Here is a 24,017-nt window from a genome sequence, read left to right as displayed (position 1 = left end):
CGTCAGTTCTGCACACTGGTGTTCCTGTGTACTTCTTCTACCGCGTTGATTAGTTTGATCACTCATGCCACCAAGCAGGAGGCTTGTGTATCGTTCAAGCATGAATACCATGCATGCAATGCATGAAGACACTGATACAGATACCCTGCACCCCGAGGAGGAGAAGCACCGTGCTAGATTGGCACGCTTATTCTTGCCTCAAAGATCCTTACCTGAAGCGTTCCTCCTGTAACGCCTGCATCACGACCGTGTAGTCTCCCTGATACTGACTCTTCAAGCCATCCAGGTTCTCCTCTAATCTTGCCTGGCCCTCTCTCAGGTCCTGCACCTCCTGCAACAGCATGTCCAGGCTTGAGCTATGAGCCTTCTCCAGTGTGTTACCCTTAGAGCTGGGGGGGCCTCCAGGGGCCCCTGTGGTGCTGTTGGCCCCTGCTGAGCCAGACGTGGCACTAGAGCAGTCATCTTCACTGCCATACTTTGGACTGGACTGGAGGTGATGGCCGGCACTGCCCAGCGAACGACCACCTAGGACCCCTGCCACACCTTCTTCCCCCGAGGGATCGTCCAGTGAGTCTTTCAAAGAGGGGATGTTGTCGGCGCTGCCAAATTTGTTTCGAATCAATGAAGCAATCTCCCGCGGCTTGGAGACAACAGCCCCAGCGGCCGAGTGCGTTGCATGGGAGAAGCTGGACAAGCCTCCCTTGACACTGTCCACCACACCCTCACTGAAGCCTGTAACTTTGGCGCCAACGTCCTTCAAACCTTGTTGCATGTCCCGAAGAACATCCTTGGGTTGCCGTGGGATACCGTTGTGCTCCACTTCCCGCAGCTTACGGTGGTAATGCTCTAGCTTCCTTTGTAGCTGCTGGATGGTTTGTGCAGACTTCTGATTCTTTTTCTCAAACACCTGAAAACCACAAAACAGGTTTTTGTCAAGGCAGAGAAAAATATACTAAATTTAAATATTTAGCAAGTTATCTATTCACTGGGAACCATCTAAGTGAACCAGCGAGTGGCTAAAGAGCTGGGATAAGTGTGACCTCAAGTCAAATGACTGATATATGATCATACCTGCTTAATGCGTGTGCTTTGCTGTTTGTCCGCATTGTTGGCCAGTTTGAGGTACTCCGCAACGTTGTCGTCCCGGGCTGTCTGCTCAATCTTAATTTGTTCTGTGAGTTTGAGGATCTTCTGCTGCAGCTGGGCGATCGCCTGCTTTGTGCGCTGCGGATCCACAGTCGCATCCTCAGCGGCAGGGTATGACGAGTCTGCCGCAAGAGGAGTCTGTACCAGCCCGCTAACCTCCAACCGCTCGATCTGTGGCGCGGAGACAAGAAATGAAAGGCAGGAAAAGTGTCATTGGAGCAAAGGATAACTTTAAGAGGAATAATGCAACTATGAGTAGCACAGTGATGCTTTTTGCTGACAGATTTAAAATAGGCTTCTGCATTTCTGTAGTTGTCTGGGAGAGAAGTTGAAAGGGACCCTTAGTGTCAGACAGTGAAGATGTATCATCACATCATAAAAATAAAAGACAATACAATAATTTTCATAACTTTTCAACCACATATCTTGGTCATGGTCACAGACGGGGCGAGCATATCCCAGATGACTTAGGGCGAGAGGAGGGGTACGCACTAGAGTGGTTACATACTGAGAAAAGTCAATATGATATAAAGGAAAGTTGGTACAGTAAATTAAAATAAGAGTGGGACACAAAGCTATTCTTTTAACATTTTGCCAAGGGAAAATATGTCAGTTACATGTAATATTCAGCGTTCTTGGGTTGTTCGCTCCGATATTTGTCTAAATTGTTGGTTTTCCTGTGTCTGACTAAACAGCGACTCTGGGAGGCTGATGAACCTGGCAAATGCAGTGATTCATTTCCTGCAATATCTCAAGAAAGAACCCACAGGAAGGACATTGTGCAAAGGCTGCTGAGGTTAAAACGCTTAATGTCCATCCTGATTCAAATAGTTATCAACACAAAGACATAATAGTAATAATAAATATAAAGGATGAAACTTGCATACCACTGTGTTATTCAGTCTCCCAGAACATGCACAAGTCTTACAAGGCGCGTAAATTTTTAGTACCCGGTAGGAGCTCATTGTGCTGGCAGGTTTTAAAACGAGGACTAACACTTTAAAGTAATATTTAAAGACGACGTCTTTACATAAGATTCGTTTGTGATGTGTGGCCGAAATTTGCGCACGACATCGACTCTCACCTTTCCGTTTCCCAAACGGAGGAGCTGCTCCCAGTGCATTTTATCCTACGAGGAGACGATCTTTGTTGTGTCATGTATCCTTTTGACGGCACAAAGGATTGCCAGTACATGAGTCGTCCGCTGCTGTCAGCTCGTATCAGTGGACTGCTCTGACCAGCTTGTTGTGAAAGTTGAAGCTCACCTGAAACTCAATTGGCCCGAGGGCCAAGCCCCACCCACTCATTTTTTCCGGTTCCGCCCACCCACCGCCCTGAGAATGACATCATCGTGTATGAACTGTGTTCTCCAAGCGGAGAGTCTGCCCAGCCAGGAGATAAACCACACAACGAAAGCGGCACAACCCTCTAATTCGTATTACTGGGCCAATTAGGTTGCTCACACAAACAAACTGAAGAACAAATTTAGATATGAATACACATCTTAAGAACTGGGCTCACAAATGACCAAAATACATGAAGTTGATGCAAAGCGTTGGATGGCAAGTTTCAATTGTAACCAGGGAAACAAGCCTACACCAGTTACCATTAATCATCACTGGTATTTTCAACAAACTAATCCAATAATACAAAGATCTCTGAATTATAAATAATTCTAAATTAATAAGGACTATGGTAATAATACTGGAAGGACTGGGAGTCGAGGCTGCTATACCAACTCGTAACTCAGTGTGTGTCTTGTGGCAGCCAATTAGAAAAGCAAAATAATGGCAGACAGGAAAAACCTGTCTGACATCTCTTGCACACATGCTTAACCTTAGGGACATTCCTCTTGGGGGAAACACCATATTGGAATATTCATGTCTTTTTTAGCTGTAAAACAATGGGATGAAAAACTGTAAAGTTAAAGACCACCATTCACAAGTCACAACTATTATTTTTTTTTTTTTTACATATAAATGGCATCTAGACCACGGAAGACTAAGTGTTAGTTATTTTGCAGAGAGCACTACTGCATTTGTTTGGCCGCACAACACTAATAACTTAGCATACTAAGATGTGGCGTAAAATTAATAAAATGGACTGAGTAAGGAACTCATGAGAAACAGTGGGACAAGAGGGAGATAAGAATATGGCTTTAAAAAAAAAAAAGAATATGGCTTTTACAAGGTATAAAGAGGAGGCAGAATGCAGAGAACCATCGTGCCTGATACTATTTATTCATTCATGAATTATTATTTGTCCTCTGTTATATACCTCCTACTCTGTATTTATTTACTCATTATAAAAGACTTATGTCAGCATTTACTTCTCTATTTAGTTTATTTAGTCTATTTAGTTTAGTTCATTATTGAATAAGCTACATATACTGTATATTTATAACACATTCTTTATTATTTTCTTTCTCTATTAGAAAATAGTAATAAGTGAACATGTTAACCACAGGAAGTGAGCAGATCAGTAATTACTGAGACATGGAGAAGGGTTAGGATTAAACAATGCTGAATAATGCCGGCATGTTGAACTGTGCAGTTTAACCATATGATGTTCATGAATGTGACTTTGCTAAGCTATGTTCCAAGTAAACTATACCATTACCTTTACTTTACATGCCCCATGTTATGTGCAGTACGCCTAAACTTTGGTGAATCATGCTGACAAGCAGTCTAATGAATGAGAGAGTAAGAATAGCGTGGTGCACTGGTGAAGTTGAGGACCGAGAAGTGACACCTCAGATTTGCACCTGGTCTGTTCTTGGCTAGAAGCAAAACAGTATAAATAGCACTGTGACGACAAGCGTGTGCGAAGGCTCTTACATTCAGCGGTCCTTTCCAGGACATTACAATCCTTCAGGCTATCTGCAAAATCCAAAAGCATGCCCTCTGACTGAAGTTGTACAGTAGATAAAGAGGGCAAAGAACCCTCTGAGCTGGAGGAGATAGAGGTTTGACTGTGATAAGCAAGGTCAGGTGACCAGCACACGCTGGCACCATCAGTGATCACACATTCAGCATACTTACGTAAAGTGTAACAATAATTCATCATTTAGGTGCTTTCCATGACCTCTTTCCAGTTGTATGCACAGCTCACACTTCTGTTGTGACAGCACATGTGCACATAGCAAAGAAATACTTCATCACCAGCTTATAACGGCGAAGACAGGGCGAGTCATCTTTAAAATCGGTCACATCGCCCCAAGTTATTTCAGTGACAAATTATGCATGTAATCAAGGATGGTGAGTGCGGGAGTTGGTTAGAGGAAAACATGTTAGAACGGCAAGCACTACACCACCAGAGGCTGCGTGGCTTAATGAGGTTTGCGGAGTATTTGGAAGTGCTTGTAATTAGAGGGGGGGAGGGCTGATCCTACTTAGATTAGACAGTTAAAGAGAAAGAGAAATCATAGAGACCTTCCCTTGCCCCATGGATCCTTTCATGCATACTCTCACTCCACCCATTCCCTAACCTGGGTCCACCTGCTGCCGGGCCAGGTTACGCAACAACCTTTGATCCAAGTAAAGCTGGTTAGAGCTGTGGGAGCGAAGCTTTGACTTATTTTGGTCACTTTTGAGGCATGCGGGACCACACCCCAACAAAACACTATGGCTTGGGCAAATGGTTCTCAATTACTTTCTTTTATGCCCCTCCTGGGGGACAAACATTTTTTCTCGCTCCCCTCCCACCTGCCCTCAGAATTGAAATACTATTGAGAACCTCATAATATTTATTTATCTGTATAAACCACTGTATGAGTTGCTGGCACCAGCAGTCTGCATACAACCACCTAATTATCAAAATAGACTAAATAAAATAAGCTGAGATGAACTCACAGCAACTTAAAGGGATAGTTTGGATGTTTTGACATGAAGTTGTATGACATCTCCATCAGCATTGTAGTCCAATAACAGCCACTTACCTCCCACTTGGTCTCCTAAGTCCAGTTCTGGTCAGATTTCTGTGATGAAGAACGTAGTTCCGCTTAGTTGCTGGGGACAATTAAGTAAAGAGTTTGGCTTCTAAAAACAATATGCGTTCAAAAGACTAAAACATTTGCATCACAAAAATGCCTTCTCAAAACTCAAACCTCACAAAACGCTCCGCGTTATATCTGTCTCCCGCCGTATCCCTGCGCAGACACTCGCATCTTCTTCCACTGTGGAACACAAGTCGACACGTAAACAAGATGGCCGCAGCCCTCCGTCGCGGAAGTAGATGCGAGTGTCTTCGTCACATACACATGAACGCACAGGCGACAGTGTGCAGGGATACGTCGGGAGACAAATATATAGCGCCAAGCGTTTTGTGAGGTGTGATTTTTTGAGAAGGCATTTTTGTGATGCAAATGTATTAATCTTTTGAACGCATATTGTTTTGAAAAGCTAAACTCTTTACTTAATTGTCCCCAGCAACTAAGTGGAACTACGTTGTTAATCATGGAAACCCGACCAGAACTGGACTTAGGAGACCAAGTGGGGGGGTAAGTCGCTGTTATTGGACTACAATGCTGATGGGAATGTCATACAAATTCCAAACTATCCCTTTAAAACTATTTACAAGTGAAGTTCATTAAAGGAAAACTGCAATTTTTTGGAATTTTGGCCATCAGGCACAATCCTTATGTGAGACATGACCACATATGTCCTTCTCTTTTCTGTGCATTCTAAACATATAAAAACAGCTAAAAAGACGTAGCAAAGAATGCACGTAAGGGGAAATAATTATTCCGCCTATAAAGCATTCTGAAAAAAACTCAAAAGTGCCAACAGCGCTCTATTTACAAAAAACGTGACATGCATATTAACCAAGCTACGGCAACATTGTTACTATTATTATTATTAACATTGTACATATTGTAAATCACTAATGATTATCGCTCGGGCGTATATGGGATTTCCAATGTCAATAAGCACTGAGCTAGCACATTTGTTTTAACGCATTTCGTTCGTTGAATGTCACAAAGAAATGATTTGTATCTTATGGAAGTCATAATTGACAGGTTTTATTTCTGTAAGTTCATTTTTCAAAGTAAAGGCTCTGAAATGGAGCTCAACAGGAGTCTTCATTGAGAACCTGTTATGTCCGCCTTCTGAGCGAGCAAGTACAGACCAAATGTTAGCAGGAGCAGAACAACACTGATAATGAAAGTCCCCTCTGCCCACCTCTCCTCACCCCCCTATCCCCCAGGGAGACATGTCCCACTATTTGAGAAGCACTGGCATGGTGCAATTCCAGGTCCATTAGAAGAGTTTGTTGTGGAAAACTTGACTTGGCTGGCCTGAACAAAAGCCCTGATTTCAACCAACAGCATCCAACAAATTCTGGGATGGTCTAGAATTCAGAGTTAGGCCCTGTCCTGCAACATTGGTGACCTTTGACTTCACCAGTGCTGTTCTGGTCGAATTGAACATACTACTAACATGTTGTATAAAGTAATCACAGAAGAGTGGAAATTGTTAGAGCTTCCAAATGTGTATTCTCTTCTATTTCCTTTCTCTCCATGTAATGGCCACATATTCTCCATATGTCTGTACCTCTATTGTTGCCACATCCTGCAGTTGTATTGCACATGAAAATCATCTCACACAAACAAGCACTTAGACACCCAGTCTAACTAACATGGTTATGTGTCACACATAATGGGATATACTCGATGGTAACACCTTGTGCTGCCCCATTACATTCCCCCCTCACAATAGAACACGTGAGCGGCAAATTCTAGCTCTGTTCAGTGTAGGTCACAGAGCAAAAAATGGACAGATTAGGAGCTTTTTAGAGGTAGTCTACCATCTTCTGCAAAGACACCAACATTCTTTTCAATGTGTTTATAGCTCCTGTATGATGAGTTTTGTTCATTGGTTTTATTCTTGAAAATCAAGTCTACACAACTAGTAAAAATCAGTTGAGTGCAATTGCACGGTACCTTGTTGGTTACTAAGGCACCCATTCCTGCTGAGTCAGCTCCCGGTTGGTGAGGTCAGCAAGGCAGCAGATTCACATGCCAAGATGTGAGCAAATAACAGCATTTTCTCAAGTGGAGAAAATGTGTAGATTTTGCCACTGTACATCACTGATTTGAGCAAATATGGACCAGCAACTCCAATATCCACAAAGGACAGGGCCTTCCTTCAATGGTGGACAATGGAAACAGGCTCTGCAGGTGTCGACTTAATGTGGACCCCCACCCAGCTCCAAAAAGCCATTCTGACTATTGTAGACAAATTATCTCCATTTATACCAGCTTTATCTATGACTTCATCACAGACCTCAGCTGCCCTAAATGCTAATCATCTCAGCTGAAATGAACTTCACTCTCCTGATTAGTTGTCTTTGAACTTTAACCCCACTGTCTGCGTAACGGGAGGTGAACATGGTGAACTTCTCTGATTCAACACACTCATAGAAAGTAATTTAAACACCTACAGTATATACAGTCGTCTCCGCCACAAATACAATTGAAATCTTAGTCAATGACAACACAACTGAACACAAAATGCAGTTTTTAAATTAAATATTTTATTATTATGGGAGAAAAAAAATCCAAACCTACATGGCCTTGTGTGAAAACGTGATTGCTCCCTAAACCTAACAACTGGTTGGGCCACCCTTAAAAGCAACAACTGCAATCAAGTGTTTGCAGTGAGTCTCTTTTGGTCTACTCATCTTTGCAGCATTGTTGTAATTCAGCCACATTGGAGGGTTTTCCAGCATGAACTGAATGACTCAATAATTTTGATGATGATGTAACTTATAGTGCTGTTGAAACATAATACTTTACCATTACCAAACCATGCCAGATTTAAAGGGATAGTTCAGTTTTCTTACATGAAGTTGTATGACATCCCCATCAGCATTGTAATCCAATAACAGAGAGGTACCCCCCCACATGGTGTCCTAAGTCCAGTTCTGGTCAGATTTTGGTGATGAAGAACATAGTTCTACTTCGTTGCTGGGGACAATTAAGTAAAGAGTTTGTCTTCTCAAAACAATATGCATTCAAAAGATTAATACATTTGCACCACAAAAATGCCTCCTCAAAAAAATTAGACCTCACAAAACACTCGGGGTTATATCTGTCTCCCGCCGTATCCCTGCGCACTGTTGCCTGTGTGTTGATGTGTATGTGACGTATGAGTTCCACAGCGGAAGAAGATGCAAGTGTCTTTGTCACATTCACATGAACACACAGGCGACAGTGCGCAGGGATACGGCGGGAGACAGATATAACGCAGAGCGTTTTGGGAGGTTTGAGTTTTTTGAAAAGGCATTTTTGTGATGCAAATGTATTAATCTTTTGAACATACAGTAGTACCTCGCATAACTTAAACCTCCTTTTACGTAAATTCCACTGAACATAAAGAATTTATGTAAAGTTTTTGCTTCGTATTACGTACGACATTCCATATAACGTAAAGCGTCAAGTCGGTGCAAGTTCAGAAATTCAATTTGAATAGCGCGCGCGACAGAGCGAGGGAAACATTTTCCATGACTAACAGAGTACACTTGGTGACGCCTTCTGACGCTTCACGCTCTCATTGGCTGATTATCGGGCACCGCTTACGCTCTCATCTCATTGGCTGACTTATCCAGCACGTACGTGAGTTTGTGTGAGAGACAGGCTTCTCCCTTCAACCTCCCTTCCTCTTCGTAGTCGCACTTAAACTAGTTGATTGTTTTTGTTTTTCAGTCTTATTCATTTACCGTAATCTTATTTATTACCTTATTTTATATTGGAATGTTACTCTATGTTTATGCTAACGTTTTCTTATATTTTCCCACCATATTTGGTGGACTTTGAATATTTTGAAGGGCCAAAGGGGTGAGTTTGGGAAGATCTTGGAACGGATTAGGCTATTTACATGTATTTTACGCTTCGTATAACATTAAAACCCTATAACAGGGGTAGGGAACCTATGGCTCGGGAGCCAGATGTGGCTCTTTTGATGCCTGCATCTGGCTCTCAAACATGTCTTAAAACGATAAAAATGTATTTTTGTTTTTTTGTTTGCTGACCTTTTAATGTACATTACAGAAATCACAGTGTTAAAAATAACACTCAAAATATAAAACTTTGTTATGCATTTTAGTCCATCCATCCATTTTCTACCACAATGCGGGTGGCCAGAGCCAGTGCCAGCTGTCCTTCCAATATTTTCTGGGTCAAACACCAAAATTCGATTATCACTGGATAATGCGGTAGCCTATTCGCGGTAGCCTATTCGCATGAACTTCCCTTCCTTAAATCAAATAGTCAGATCGCTAATTCTGGAAAAAGAAAAAGATACGGAGTACGGTGCAAAAGCACGCAGCACCAGAAGTCGCATTAATGGTAAGAAGTAATTTATTTATTATTGGATTGCTTCAGTGTAACAATGTTAATAAAAAGAATAACTTTAGAGGTCCTCCTTAAAAATGCCCACATTTACTTGTACTCAATGTTAAAAAATATTATATGACTCTCAAGGAAATCCATTTTAAAATATGTGGCTTTTATGGCTCTCTTAGCCAAAAAGGTTCCCGACCCCTGCCCTATAACATAAAGGTTCTCCGAACGGATTATTTACATTGTAGGAGCGTCTACTGTATATTGTTTTGACAAGCCAAACTCTTTGTGGAACTACGTTCTTCATCACAAAGGTCTGACCAGAACTGGACTTAGAAGACCAAGTAGGGGGTAAGTCGCTGTTATTGGACTACAATGCTGATGGGGATGTCATACAACTTCATGTCAAAAAATCTGAACTATCCCTTTAATCCTCAGTGGTTATTGTCTGGAGCCCCAGTTCCAGATGGATTTAGTTCCCACACAACATGCCAAATGAGGCAGTGCTGAAAAAGTCTCAAAAGAGATTTTGTTTATCCAATCTAAATCTGCTTTTTTCCTATAAGGGGATCCAAAGTGGCAACAACATACCCCATTCATTAGATGTAGCAACTTACATAACCCCATTTGAAGCTGGATAAGGGGGGCAGTTCACTACAACCCGCGCCCAAATGCACACTCATTATTTACCTGACAACATAGTTGATGTTTATGTTTATGTAGTCAGGTTTAAATTATTGTACAACACTGTAGAGGCTTAAGTCTGTGCTTAACATGATGACTAGAACCTACAGTAAATGACAGATGATGAAGACTCACGGTAGTGGGAGAAGGAGGTGGAGAGGTGTCAGCAGTTACCAGGCTGAGGATAACCTCCATGGTGGGAAGATATATGTGCACACCTGGGACTGTAATTCAGTTTCGTCAGTCTCTCTTTTAGCGTATTCTTCATGGGATGACAACAGTCGGGGGGGAGGGGAGGATTGCAGCTCCGGGTGACCACTCATCACTCTCTCCGGATAAATTCACTCCATAGTCCACTTGAATCCAAGTCCACTGGGCAAAGGCTCCTCTTGACTACAAAGTATTGGCACTTGGCGATTTCAACTAATTCTATATCCATAAACTATAGAGTACCAACTGCCTGGTCTATAGGGTTGGAACCACTCCACACATGTCCACATTTCACCCTGCTATACATTAAACCTACTGTAGTTGAACTACTGGAAGAAACATCTTAGCTCTTCAACAAGCAACTCCCACAGGTTGCATCACTGGCAGAGCAAGTAAAGGTAAGGATCCATCTGCTTCAGTTTTGGGGTGAAGAAGCCTTGATGGTTAACAGCATGAAGTCTTCTCGAGTTAAAATAAGGAAGAAAATTCAAGTTCCAAGAGTTTTCAGACATTAGATCCTCAGAAAGAGAGACAGAAAGAACAAAATGTGAGGAAAGTGCAGCAGCACACATTGAGGGAAAAAAAGCCCACCAGGAACTGTTGCTGTGAGGGTGACAGAGTGAGTGAGGGAGCATAGAGGGGTTGTGAGAAAGCCTCATGCAACAAGGGGGGGCTTTTATTCTGTTGGATGTTCCAGTCCAGCTCAGCTCAGAAACAGGGGCTCCATTAGGTTGAAAGAAAGAATGAAAACTCTTCTACTCCCCTCCGTTTCAATTATCACACAAATAGATTGTCACAGCCAATCAGTTTCCCGAGTGATCTTGCTCTAATGAATCACCGACTGTGACCTTTAACAACAGCCGATCCCAGGGTTTCTCCTGAACATCTAAACTGCTCCATCATGAAAATAGTGTTTTTATACACATACAGTATATTGAGCATGAAAGATGCAACATAATGAGTGTGTTTGCTTAGACGGATGGAAAGCATGCAAAGATGGGGAAAAAATGCAATTACAGGGATATAATCACATGATTACAAGAGTGGAATTCCAAACTTTGTTGGCGTCATCATTACTACGCCACCATCCTAAGAAGTATTATGGTCAATTAGTATCAAATAAAGCACAGTAGAGAAAAGATTGTTGAGCTTTTTCACTTGACCCAAAAGTAACTATCAACACAAGTCATAACTATCGTACTATCATAACTATCAACATGTACAGTACATTTGCATTCCAATGACCAGAGAAACAACCACATGAGGCTTATTGGTCCTCATGTAAAAAGTCGATGATGACATCACAGGCTAAAATGTACACACGCTGCACATGGGCTACTGAATGCCTGTTTCACAGCAAAGAGGAGGGAGGGGAAGAGCAGGGCATGAATACAGGCTTTAATGAGCGAGCAGGAGGAGTGAGTGGAACACGAGAGAAGGACGGAATTAGGGAAAAGGCGGCTTATGTAAGAACGAAAGGAACTTGGGTTGAAGGTAGAGCAAGTGCGTGGTGTGTAGATTATGCATGTAGGTTTGACCCACAGGAGAACATTTCATTTTTCAAATGAAACATAAAAAACCTTCAACTGCTGGCAATTTAATTTTCCAATAAATACAACTCTCAGATTTGGCGACATTAAAATGGGCAATTCTTGTTCATTCTTTTTGGAGAGCAGAGGCTTCCATCTAGCAAACCTCCCATGTGCTCCCGGGGCTTCTGGGTGATCCTTAAACACTTTAGTAATTGATAAACATGTGAACATCTGATACATGAAGACTGGGTATGATAAAATAAGATTAGATTAGGAATGATTATGAATTCATGTATCACCCCTAGTTGGGAAGACGAATGAATTTATGAATAGCAAAAAGCCACAACTAAATGTAACACTGTACTGTACGGTACTTAACTGCCAGGCATTATTCCTCAAATAGGGGGATTAAACAGTGGGCCTCTGACTATCAGGTTCCTTTCTGAGATGAATTCCAAACATTTTTCACCCAGCAGCCTGTCTTGCTGTAGGTGTCTTGTGTAAGTGATGTGCTCCCCAGAAGTTCCTGTCAGTTGACTAATACTGAATCTTTCAGGGTGACTCAGGGGCTTCTTTACATACTCTACAGCTTGCATGCCTTAACAACATACCCTGAATAGCATTGTGGCTCCGCAATAACCAATTCCCAGAGGGGGGCGATTTCATGTCTTGACTGAAAAGACTGATGCTCAGAGAGAAAGAAAAAAAATGTTATTAGCCTAAAGGTGAGTTTTATCTTAAAAGCAACAAATTAGCGAGCCACAACAGAACAGAGAGAACAGAATTACCATTAGTAGAAATATATTAGTATAAATAAATCCGATTAATGTACACACCAAGTGACCCAGATGGCAGCGAGACATTTGAAGGTTTTGTGACAATGATAACACACACCAAAAGACACACAGAACCACACACAGCTCTCACGGCTAGGCATGACCTGGTGAACTGTTGACGGATGTGGCCGACTGAGAAGGAGGCATTCTTATCTAATTAAATACTTATCGAATTAACCTAGCTTTTGGACTTATAGTCTTGTGTAACATAAAAGTTATCCACACACTAAAAGTCTAATACAACATTTTACAGTTTGTGTGTTTTTCCAGGGAAGGAGAAAAAGTTCCATATTATAATCACATGACTACATTAATACAAGAGCGCTCATAGAAAAATGTCACAGCAAGACCAGTGGCCCATTTTGGTGAATTTGGCACATTTGTAGAACTGACACACTTCATCCCTAGTCCTTTTTACAGGCATAAAACTCCCCCGTGCATGGAGTGAGCCTCTGTCCATCAGTTGTCTGACGTTGCATCAAGGTGGGTTGACTGGTGCATTGAAAATAGGAAACAGGGGAAAAACAAATTTGTATGTTCACATTAGTATTCTGATGAGCACTAAAAATGCATGGGTTCTTGTTCTGTACAGGAGAGAGCATCCACCAAATTTCCTGGATATATATTATGTTTACCAACAAACCAACCGACCAACAAACAAACAATATTTATTGCCTCTGCACACAGGTAAAAACTCCAAGAAGGGTCTAGAAAAAGGGACTTGCTCAAATGTACCTGGACCACAAGGAAGATTTTCTTTCATTATTAAAAATGTATTGTTTGAGGCAAATGAACGTTTAGTAGGGGTGTCATGATACACTCAGTTCACAAGACGAGACAACACACGATATTGGATTCACAAGAACGAGACAAGACGATATTTCAACATTACTTTTTAGAAAATTACAATGACAAAATATAGGATTGAACAAACATACTTTATTTTATTTAACTGATTCACAAAACAATGCAGCTTTGTATGTATGATCTAAGCATTATGCTTTTAATTGTTGAACTTTTTTCCACAATTTGAAACAAAAAGTAAAACTAACAAAATGATAAAAGTTAAAATAATGGCGACAGTTGTAGCTGTTCCTACTAATAATTTATGTTGATGTGTAGCTGATAAAGACATGTAAAACAGACTGCAGATTGTAGTAGATTCGTTTTATGTTTACGCTAAAAGAACTATAGTTCATATGATGCTTAAATTGCGGAAGAAGGAAGTAGTGAATTTCCAAAACAGTATCACATGTTTTGATAAAAGCCTTATGCAGCAATCGTGTTTTGATCTGACAAATCTTAAGTAACGCTGGCCAAATCTAGAATTACTACAGGTTCTGCGTGGACATCAACACCGCGGCAGCTGTTGAACTCCGATGAAAAAAAGCAGACACACGTCAGCAGCAAAAAAGTAATGCGGAACACTGAGGCCAGCTCGGGTTGCAAGGTTTATATTGTGTGCAAAGCACTTAATGTCCGGTTCCAATTCTGCCTCGTGCACTGCCACTTTCCTATTACCATATTATCATTCACAGTAGCGATGCCGTAGTTCACTGTCTGATTGGCTTCTGGCTGCCCTGTTGTTGTGAGGCAGCTTTTCTCTCAAGCAAGGAACGTTTTAATCTTGTGAGAGCTCATGATACCCCTAGCGTTTACTAAATGTTATATTCGTAGATTTTCAGTCCAATATAATATCTTTATACGCAATTGAAAGAACATAAAAATGCAATAAAAAGAAAATATTCTGCAAGTACAGTCAAAAAATCTACTGTGGATAATCTGTATCAGCATCAAGCACAGGATTAGCACAGTGAAGGTTTAGCAGACAACCTCCTCAAGTAGTGACAGCAAAAACCTGCTATAACAGTCAATATTGGACCTTTTTTTGACATTTTGTGTTTTGTGTGTCTATGCATGGTAGTGAAGCTTTCCCAACACAACCAGCCAGGCCTCCATGGACCCATTTAGTGCAGATGCTGGAACAGAAAAAAGCCTTCCCAAAACTGGGAGGTAATAAGTGTTTCAATACTAGTGCATTTCGCATGACCCTGCTACCTTCACAATTAAATCAATTGATGCAAACAGACCAAAATTGATACAATTTGTGTCTCAAAACAACTGCCCAATTCTTCTTGTTATGAATAATGAAGCCGTGTGCAGCTGTACGGTTCTAGAGGTGTGATGTAATGGTTCTGTAAAGACAAGTGAGAGCTTTGTATACACACACACACACTGATTATTCAAACTGAAGAGTGCAGACAAGCACAACTTGGGTTTCATGCCTGTGTCCAACGCTGCTGCCCAAACTTTCCTGCAGTATAGTAAATGGCTCTGTTACATAAAATACTGGGCACTTGCTACATATGTGGCATTATGACAGACCAGGTCACAGATAAAACGAGTTCATTCCAAGAGAAAAAACACTGCTGAACAAAAACAACATTAAGGATTGTCTCAATTTTGCCCGAAAACATCTTGATGATTCCCAAGACCTTTGGGAAAACACTTTGTGGACAAAAGTTGAACTTTTTAGAAGGTGTGTATCCCATTACATTTGGAATAAAAGTAATGCCACATTTCAGAAAAAGAACATCATACCAACAGTAAAATATGGTGGTGGTAGTGTGATGGTCTGTGGCTGTTTTGCTGTTCCAGGACCTGAAAGACTTGCTGTGATGAATGGAACCATGAATTCTGCTGTCTACCAAAAAATCCTGAAGGAGAATGTCAGGCTATCTGTTCGTGACCTCAAGCTGAAACCAACTTGGGTTCTGCAGCAGGACAATGATCCAAAACACACAAGTAAGTCCACCTCTGAATGGATGAAGAAAAACAAAAGGAAGACTTTGAAGTGGCCAAGTTAATTGCCTGACCTGAATCCTATTGAGATGCTGTGGAATGACTAAAAAGGGGGTTAATTTCGGAAAACTCTCCAATGAGGCTGAATTACAACAATTCGGCAAACATGAGTGGGCCAAAATTCCTCCACAGCACTGTAAGAGACTCATTGCAAGTTATCGCAAACGCTTGATTGCAGTTGTTGCTGCTAAGCGTGGCCCAACCAGTTCTTAGGTTTAGGGGGCAATCACTTTTTCATACAGGGCGATGTAGGTTTGAATTTTTTTCTCCCTTAATAACAAAAAGTTTTAAAACTGCATTTTGTGTTCATTTGTGTCATTGACAAATATTCAAATTTGTTTGATGATCTGAAACATTCAAGTGTGACAAACGTGCAAAGAAATAAGAAATCACAAAGGGGGCAAACACTTTTTTCTGCCATTCTAAGAATTACCGAAACTTCCTTCCTCAGTGCATTGATTTCACATAGCAATGTCGTAGAAACGAATGCCTACACCCAGCGTTAACTTTTCCAAACTTAATATATAATAAAAATAATAAAAACACAGCAGCAGTGGCAGCATCTCGAAGATGTAGCCTTACCTTTCGGTAGTGTATGAGGCGTTGTGAGCGCAACGCTGATGCGCTACAGTGAAGCTAGTCGCTAGCTGGCTAGTAGCTAGCCGGTGTGTTCTGGCTAAGTGTCAATACGCCAGTAATGTAGTTCGATAGGCGTAACAATGTTAATAATAATAACAATGTCACTGTAGCTTGGTTAATATGCACATCACATTATATGTAAATGGAGCGTTGTTGGCACTTTTTGGGGACTTTATAGGAGGAATAAGTATGTCCCATACGTGCAGTAATGAGCTAGCTCTCTCTTTTTTTTAAATCTGTTTTTATATCTTTAAAACGCACAGAAAAGAGAAAGACATGAGACATGTTCATGTCTCACATAAGGATTATGGATGATGGGCAAACATTTTTTTAAAAGCGCAGTTTTCCTTTAAAGCAGTGGTTCTCAAGCTTTTTACAGTCACGTACCCCTTCAGACATTTGACCTGAAGCCATGTAACCCGTACTCCTGCACACTTAAAAAATATACACCTTTTTATCTTTATTAACTTGAAATATTAAAGATAATGAATTGGTTAATTCATTTTATTTTCATTCCGGGTCAAAGTTGTGTATTTTGCATGGTTACATTTTGATAAAGTTTCACATGAGCACTGATAAATAGATAAGTAATCATCCTACATCCATTAAACAATTACCTATCTTTTATTCCAGTCTGACGTTGGCATCGTTCCCTTTGAATGGCTTGAATTTGAGCTTCACTTTTTTGTCCACTCACGATGGCTATGGTTTAAGTCTGCTTATTAATTTAATACCAAATTGAAGGGGAAAGTTTAATAAGTATGTTAACGCAGTCTCCGAAGTACAAAAATACATACAACCAACGATAAGCGTCATTTTAGGGGGAATCCCCACTCACAGTGACACGATTTCACTACTGCGCCGTGCGGGGATTGGAGCACCAATATACACGAAATCTTCAAGATTAAACACTCGTAATGTACAAAATAATCATCAAACTAACTTATTTGTTCATATGATGCACACAGAGCAATTACCAACTTCGGTCTGTGTCTCCTTTCTGCTCCGATCTCCTTGCACCGTGAGGCGTTCAGGCACACTCGTAATTAGGAGTGGTGGGCGCTAATTGCTTTTCATTTTTATTCACGTACCCCTATTGCAATTGGCGTACCCCTGAGGGTAAGCTTGATGTGTGGATGTCGTACTGCACGTTCATGTCGCCATAACACGGGTTAGCAAAAAGCAAGAAGCCGGCAGCTCTCTTAACTCCGCTGCCACATTAGCTATACACTAACCTAGAAAACAGCGCGTAACGCACTGTTAATAAATTGATTGGCTGCGTGAGTAAAAATAAATCTTATCATTGGCTGCACAGTGTTTGTCATTGTGTTATGTGTTGTTTCCGCCTGTCACTCACAAAGTTGCATTGCAAAATGGTATAGAATAAATTGTTATGTGCTTATTTTATATACAGATCATGCTGGATTTTATTTTGTGCGCTGCATAAATTTGCTTTGCACTGAGAACACTGGAGCAGTGCATGATTGCGCAAGCGCGCGGTTTAGAGGGAACACTGACACTATGAGTGTTTATATGCTGACAACTGGTGTGCATAAACAGTAGTGTAAGGAATGAAAAAACAACAAAAACATTTCTCCATTAATGAATGTTGGTATTTGGTGGAGTTTGTTTATATTTTGTTCAGTGCGGTTAGGTAATGTTGAAACAGAAAGGGCACTGGGCCAAAATGTAGAGTTGGTCCGCACCAAGCTACCCAGAGTGCCATGGGGCAGGATGCTGGCCCGGACACGCAGCCAGCTTATTCATAAGGAGGAAGAGTCTAGAACAATCAATTCAAGCTCTTTGGCCCTGACAGATTATTTGGACTGGGCCTATTTCTGTCTGCACGAATCCTAGCTCTCTTCTTTCAGCAATGATGCTTTTTGGGACATCTTTGCCAGATACCATTGCATGAATTATGCCAATGGGAAGCAGTCAATTTCATAACGGGAAGGAAGATAAGGAAGAATGGCAGTTGTGCTAATAGAAAGTTGTTATCAGTGCTTGGCAATGGAATTCGTACATGAATTTCATGCATCACTTACTCTCATAATTGAACAAAATAATGGCGCTGTCTCAAACATGTAGGCACTTTCATTAAACTATAATGTCCATTTGACATTTAAATAGTGACTAAACAGAACTGCGTGGTTCACTTTGGCCTTTACTCACTGCATTCATTTGCCATCACAATGGCACAAATTCATCCCATTAGTCGCGGTTCAGTTACATGTTCAGCTTGCTTGTTTAGAAACATCGAACACATCCTTTGTGATGAAACACGAGAACATTAGAACTGAAGCAAGTCACTATTCCTTCTATGAGAAAGACTTGCGATGAACAAATTCTAACAAACCATACTGCAGCTCCGTACAATGATTGAGTTAGAATAAGTACCGTACTTCCAACAATGTTGAGGTATAGAAATGTGTTATACCTAAGCTCCACTAGGGAGTGCTAGAGGTCAAAGTATCTTATGTGTCATCTATTTTATGGACAATGGCCTCTGCTGTGGCCTGTTTCTGACTGCAACTATTTCCCTAAAACACCTCGCTAATTTCTTACTATCATACTTACTGATGCACTTGCGTTTCCCTATGACTGCTTTTTTTTCTAACGTGATGAAGGCCAATAATGTATAGACATGGGGGCACACGTTAAGAACAGATGAAATGAGATGAAGGAATTGTTACAGGAGGAATTACACATCCATATACAGCCAGGATATCAAGAAAAAGAAGCGTGGAACGTGTCACATTGATCTTTGTGAAGAGACTGTGTGTGTGCATGATAGGCTGACATCGGGGAAGAAGTCTTGCGTAGTTTCTGACTGACACCCAGGAGAATGCAGGGAGTCTCTCTGGTTATTAGTACAGAGAAATATGATAATATTCCCAAGAGTTTGTCATCACATTCAGGTGCCTGTGCGTCCTAAAGTGGGTCAGTAGAGCACTGCCGAGCTCAGTGATCTATAGCCTCATACATAATTAATCAGATTTACTCAGAGTATAGACTGAGCAAAGAGTGGCAGTGAGTCTGCCTTCTATCTGAGACAGTCTGCCTATTTCCTCATGTCCATCACCGCAAAAAGCAAATTCCCTTGAAAAACAAGCACAGGCCAAAGCCAGGAGAAGAAAATAAAACACAGTGGAACCCTCGGTTAGCGTCTGCCCTGGTTAGACTGTTTTTCGGTTTACGTCTCAGTTTGCATACATTTTCCTGACAATATGCTGTCTATCTTGTCGTGTTGTTGTCTTGTCAGCTGCGTGATGTCAAGATATGATGACATCAGAGGTTGACTCTCAAAATATATTAACACAAAATAACTGTTTACAGTTTTACGATTATATTTTGACATGCATAAAACAATTCAAAATGCAAATAAATGGCGAATGAAAGGAATAAATGGACATTTAAGGTTACTTTTACCTTAATTGATGTGACTGTTCCCAAAGACACAATGCGGCAGCAAGATCAACATAGACACCACCTTTGTGTTTTGAGTTATTTATTATTTGAATTCAGTAGCGTTTCTCACCTTCTTTGTGAAATTCTGGCAATTGCAACTTTCTTTGGCTCCATTTTGGGTTAATGGGGTCAAAAACGCAATATTAATTCTAGAAATTACTCATGGAAAAACAGGAAGGTAATGGTAATGGTTGAATTTATTTTGAACATGCATACAAGTTACATTAGGATACATCACAGAGTACAATTCACAGTTCTACATGTCCAAAAAGGAGTAGAAGAAGTAGAGCTTATGTAATCCTACCCCCTCTCCGTTTCATATCAATTGCAATACATTTTTTCACTTCCTGTATTCCAAAATGCCAGTTTCAATACATAGGAAACGATAAGGTAGTATAACAATGTGATAAATAATCATGATAAATAACAATAAGTATCTAAAAATGATAACTGACATACGGTTAATAGTTGACAGAAGCATAGTTGGAAGGTGGTGTGTGTGTTGATCTTGCTGCCAAATCGTGTCTTCGGAAACAGTCACGTCAAGAATCACATCTTCAAAGAAGGTAAAAGTAACCTTTAATGCATTTTCAATTGTTTTATGTATGTAAAACTACAATTGTAAAACTATCAAAACGTGTTTTGTTGTTAACGTTTTTGGCTTTCTGAAACAGATTAAATGAGATTTACATTATTTTTTTATGAAAATAATTTTCATCCGGTTAGAGTTAGACCTTCAATAATGAGCAATCTAGTGTATTATAAGTGAAGAGAGTTAACTCTGTGGTGGCACTGCTCAGTCTTGGAGAAAGTTTTGGATATGAGACAGCAAGAAGAGAACACATCTAGCAGACAGAGACTGAGTGGCTGACATGTGGGTCAAGGTTAAGCTCAACATCCTCAGTGACCCAATATGTGACAATCCTGGAACGGCTGTGAAAACACCATAGACATACACGTGCATTCACACACTCATGTTCTCACAGTCAAACACACACGCGAGCAGTAAGAGGAAGAACCAGCTGCAGGCCCAAAATAACAACACAAAGGATGCCCGCAAGTGACTCACTGCTGACATATACAAGCACATGACTTTGTGCCGAAGCAATCAATTTTAAAATGATCCCCCACAGTATGTCTTATGTTTTTTAGTTTTTCTATTTCCTCTTAAAATCAGTCGTGATGCATTGATAAACATAGCTGCATGACATGATATTGCTAAAATATTTTCATTTTTAATATTAATGTGAAGGACTTCTCCACTGCTACAGATATATTAATATGTCCTTCATAGGTGAACTTGAAACTGCTTGTTCAGAAACCTATTAATAGCACTGGAGGAACGGATATACAGCCCCCCCCCATTCAGTTGCAGATTAACATACAAAACTGACTTAAACTCGGTTTGAATTTCACAGCTTGATAGCTTCAATTTGTCCGCGACTCCCTATGTCCCACTGTTCTTCCCTGCGCAAATATGCACACACAGGACAACTTTCCTTCATACATTCCTCTGTCCTGTCTGCCTGTGTTTTAGTTTACACCTTTATGGCCTTTACACCATTCAAGTAATCGTTGGGAAGCTGCAATGAGTTAATGTATGTGGGGAAACCAAATGAGCCTCCACTGAGAAGAACGCTAATAGTAATTAGCACAGGATAAGGGTGTATCTCATCACATATGAATATTCAAAAGCACGAAAAACAGCCTGGGACTTTGCTTCAAAGGCAACACAAGAGTTCAAGCACGGCATAACAAAAGAGATGCCAGAAATTCAAGGCTACACTCAATGCAACAACTCAGAGTAGATTACAATGGTTAATGTCTTGTCATGTTATTGATACACTGCACGAGTCCATCTGTATTCTTAATATATATATATATATATATATATATATATATATATATATTTTTTTTTTTTTTTTTTTTTTTTTTTATCAAAAAACTTCCTTCCTTGATAGCATCCTATTAGCTCATGAACAAAATGGCAACCGGAACCGGAAGTTACGTCTCACAATTGTCAACACAAAACACGTTTTTATAGTTTAAAAATTCTACTTTTACATGCATAAAACAATTCCAAATGCATATGAATGAAGAAGGAAAGGGCTAAAAGAACTTTCACATATACGGGCGAGTGTTGGCCACCGTTTTGGAAAACTCACCATTCTCCGTCAAGTATTTGTTCTTCAAATGTCGTACTTAATTAAAGCTTTTTAACGTGCTAGCCCCACGAGATAGGTTTCGTGGCATGTGTTGGCAGGTAAGTTCCACACGGCAGACATGATTTTTGTTTTGGCACGCCTGCGCAGTGTGAAGGAAAGTGGGAGGAGGAAGCTACCTAAGACTCTACACTGTATGTGGTGATCGCTACAGGCCGCAGTAGTACGAGGCACAGGTGATCAGCTTTTGTGATCGGCAATGAAAGGCATTTATCGGCATATGCCGATCACGTGACTTTTCTCTGAAAAAGATACTGATAGGTGGCCGATCTATCGGAGCACCCCTCATTTACATTATTTCTTATGGGAAAAATTAATTTGGTTAGTTTCCATTTTGGTTCGCGTTACACCTTCTGGAACAAATTAAAACCAAGGCCCCACTGTATTTCTTTTCTTTATTCTCTTGTTTCATCCTTCCATTTTCTTTATCGCTTGTCCTTATTAGAGTGAGCTGGAGCCTATCCCAAGTGATTTTGGGGAAGAGGTGGGGTACACCCTGGGCTGGTCAACAGTCAATCACAGGGTACATATAGAAAAAAACCTGACCAGTAACAGAAAAGAGAGGTGATATCTACTGTAAGTGACAGGAATGCTGCTGAATTCCCGCATCTTTCTTAACCTATTACCTATTATGTTAGTGCAGGGGCGGACCAACCATTAGGCAAACACAATTGCCTGGGAACCCAAGATTTCCAGGGGCCCAAAAACGTCTCATAGAAACTGGTTATTGATTTTTTTTCTTCCATTTAAATTAGATACTACTGTTTTAGTCTTAATCCACGTGTTGAAAACTACATTAAAATGCGTAATCTTTCATTAGTGTTTCGACTATTTCTCCTCCCTTCTCTTGCAATGGACTATTCCATGTTACCGCACATGTCCGGAAGAAAGGAGCGAAGCAAGCAAACTTGTTGGCGCGGAGTTAGTGGAGCAGAGAAGAGAAGAGAAGGCGAGTGGATAACTTTTTTTTTTTTTCTTTTTTAATCAAAACTAAAAGAGCTGTCAGCCTTTTTCACAGTCACAACAAGCGTAGACACAAGTACAGCAACACCGCTACTGTCAGTGTCAACCGAGGAAAATGTATACAAATGAAGCGGAGAGTGGTGCTCTTCATCACAAAGATGTGAGTATGAAAGCGGTAAACTATGGTAAATATTGCTTAATATTCTTATCAATTACAGTAAAAAGGTTGACATGACTGACTTGTTAGGTAATAATAATTCCCCAAGAGTATTTTAAGGTCTTTATCTAGTTCAGGAAATTTTGAGAATTTTATCATATTCACACTTGTTAGAAGATGATAAACATTAATATTTCAAATCGTTTTTGGAGGGGGGATATATAAACATGGCTATGTAAGTAGCAACTTAATTAAATGTTTTGACTTGGGGCCCCCAAATGAATAAATGCTGACAGATGACTTAGTGTATGTTAGGGTGTACATAACAAACTGAAAGGTATTTTTAGAAAGAGAAGGTCATTGTTTCAATTAGATGCGGATGTGGGATGATACAATTAACCTGTGAGCATTCAGCTTGGTATGTCAGCTAAGCCCCCAGTGAACATCAGCCTGTTGCCATGGAGATGAGCAAGTAACTCCACTGTCTGCACACTGGACAAAGACGAGGGGAGGAGGTGATGGGAAGAGAGGATGATCTGCATTACATGGTGAGGAGACTGAAATTGGACAAAAATATTGGGACATCACCTCTTCATTAAGTAATTAATCGGTCAGGGATACGATTTAACTCCTGGACTTAATTCTTCATTAAAAAAAAAATCCTATACAGTAATTCCAAAAATTTTGAGAAGGTCCTTTTCTGTTCCAGTATGACTGTGTCCCAATGCACAAGGCGGGGAACTTGACTTCCAACACAGAACCCTGACCTCAACCTCATTAAACAACTTTGGGATAAACTACAAAAGTGATTGTGAGACAGAAGGCCTTCTCTGAGAGGTAACATCAGTGACCTCTGTCTGACCTCTTTCTTTTTTATGATGCATGAACAAAAACCTTGACTTACCAGAAGAGTGGCAGCTCATAATTCTGCAAGGGAGGGGCAATGTCATAGTTTCT

At 40.6% G+C, this 24,017-nt stretch overlaps 1 protein-coding gene across 4 annotated transcripts in view; it reads right to left on the bottom strand.

Moving 5' to 3' along the window:
- Positions 1-24,017, bottom strand: part of tmcc1a (transmembrane and coiled-coil domain family 1a) — a 56,152-nt gene that overhangs the window by 5,542 nt on the left and 26,593 nt on the right. For 2 of the 4 annotated variants that reach the window (XM_054767733.1, XM_054767756.1), the window contains 2 exons: positions 1,072-1,317; positions 213-907 (listed from right to left, as the gene is read on the bottom strand). In XM_054767733.1, the coding sequence (XP_054623708.1) occupies positions 213-907; positions 1,072-1,317 (941 nt within the window). Of the gene's footprint in view, positions 1-212; positions 908-1,071; positions 1,318-2,230; positions 2,400-10,306; positions 11,243-24,017 lie in introns of those variants that run through there. The other 2 variants (XM_054767741.1, XM_054767750.1) reach the window with 2 other exon arrangements.

The sequence above is a fragment of the Dunckerocampus dactyliophorus genome, chromosome 1 (genome assembly GCF_027744805.1).
Source record: "Dunckerocampus dactyliophorus isolate RoL2022-P2 chromosome 1, RoL_Ddac_1.1, whole genome shotgun sequence".
NCBI classification, from domain to species: Eukaryota; Metazoa; Chordata; class Actinopteri; order Syngnathiformes; family Syngnathidae; genus Dunckerocampus; species Dunckerocampus dactyliophorus.
The sequence above is the reverse complement of the archived record's forward strand: the minus strand, read 5'-3'. Positions and strand labels throughout refer to the sequence as shown.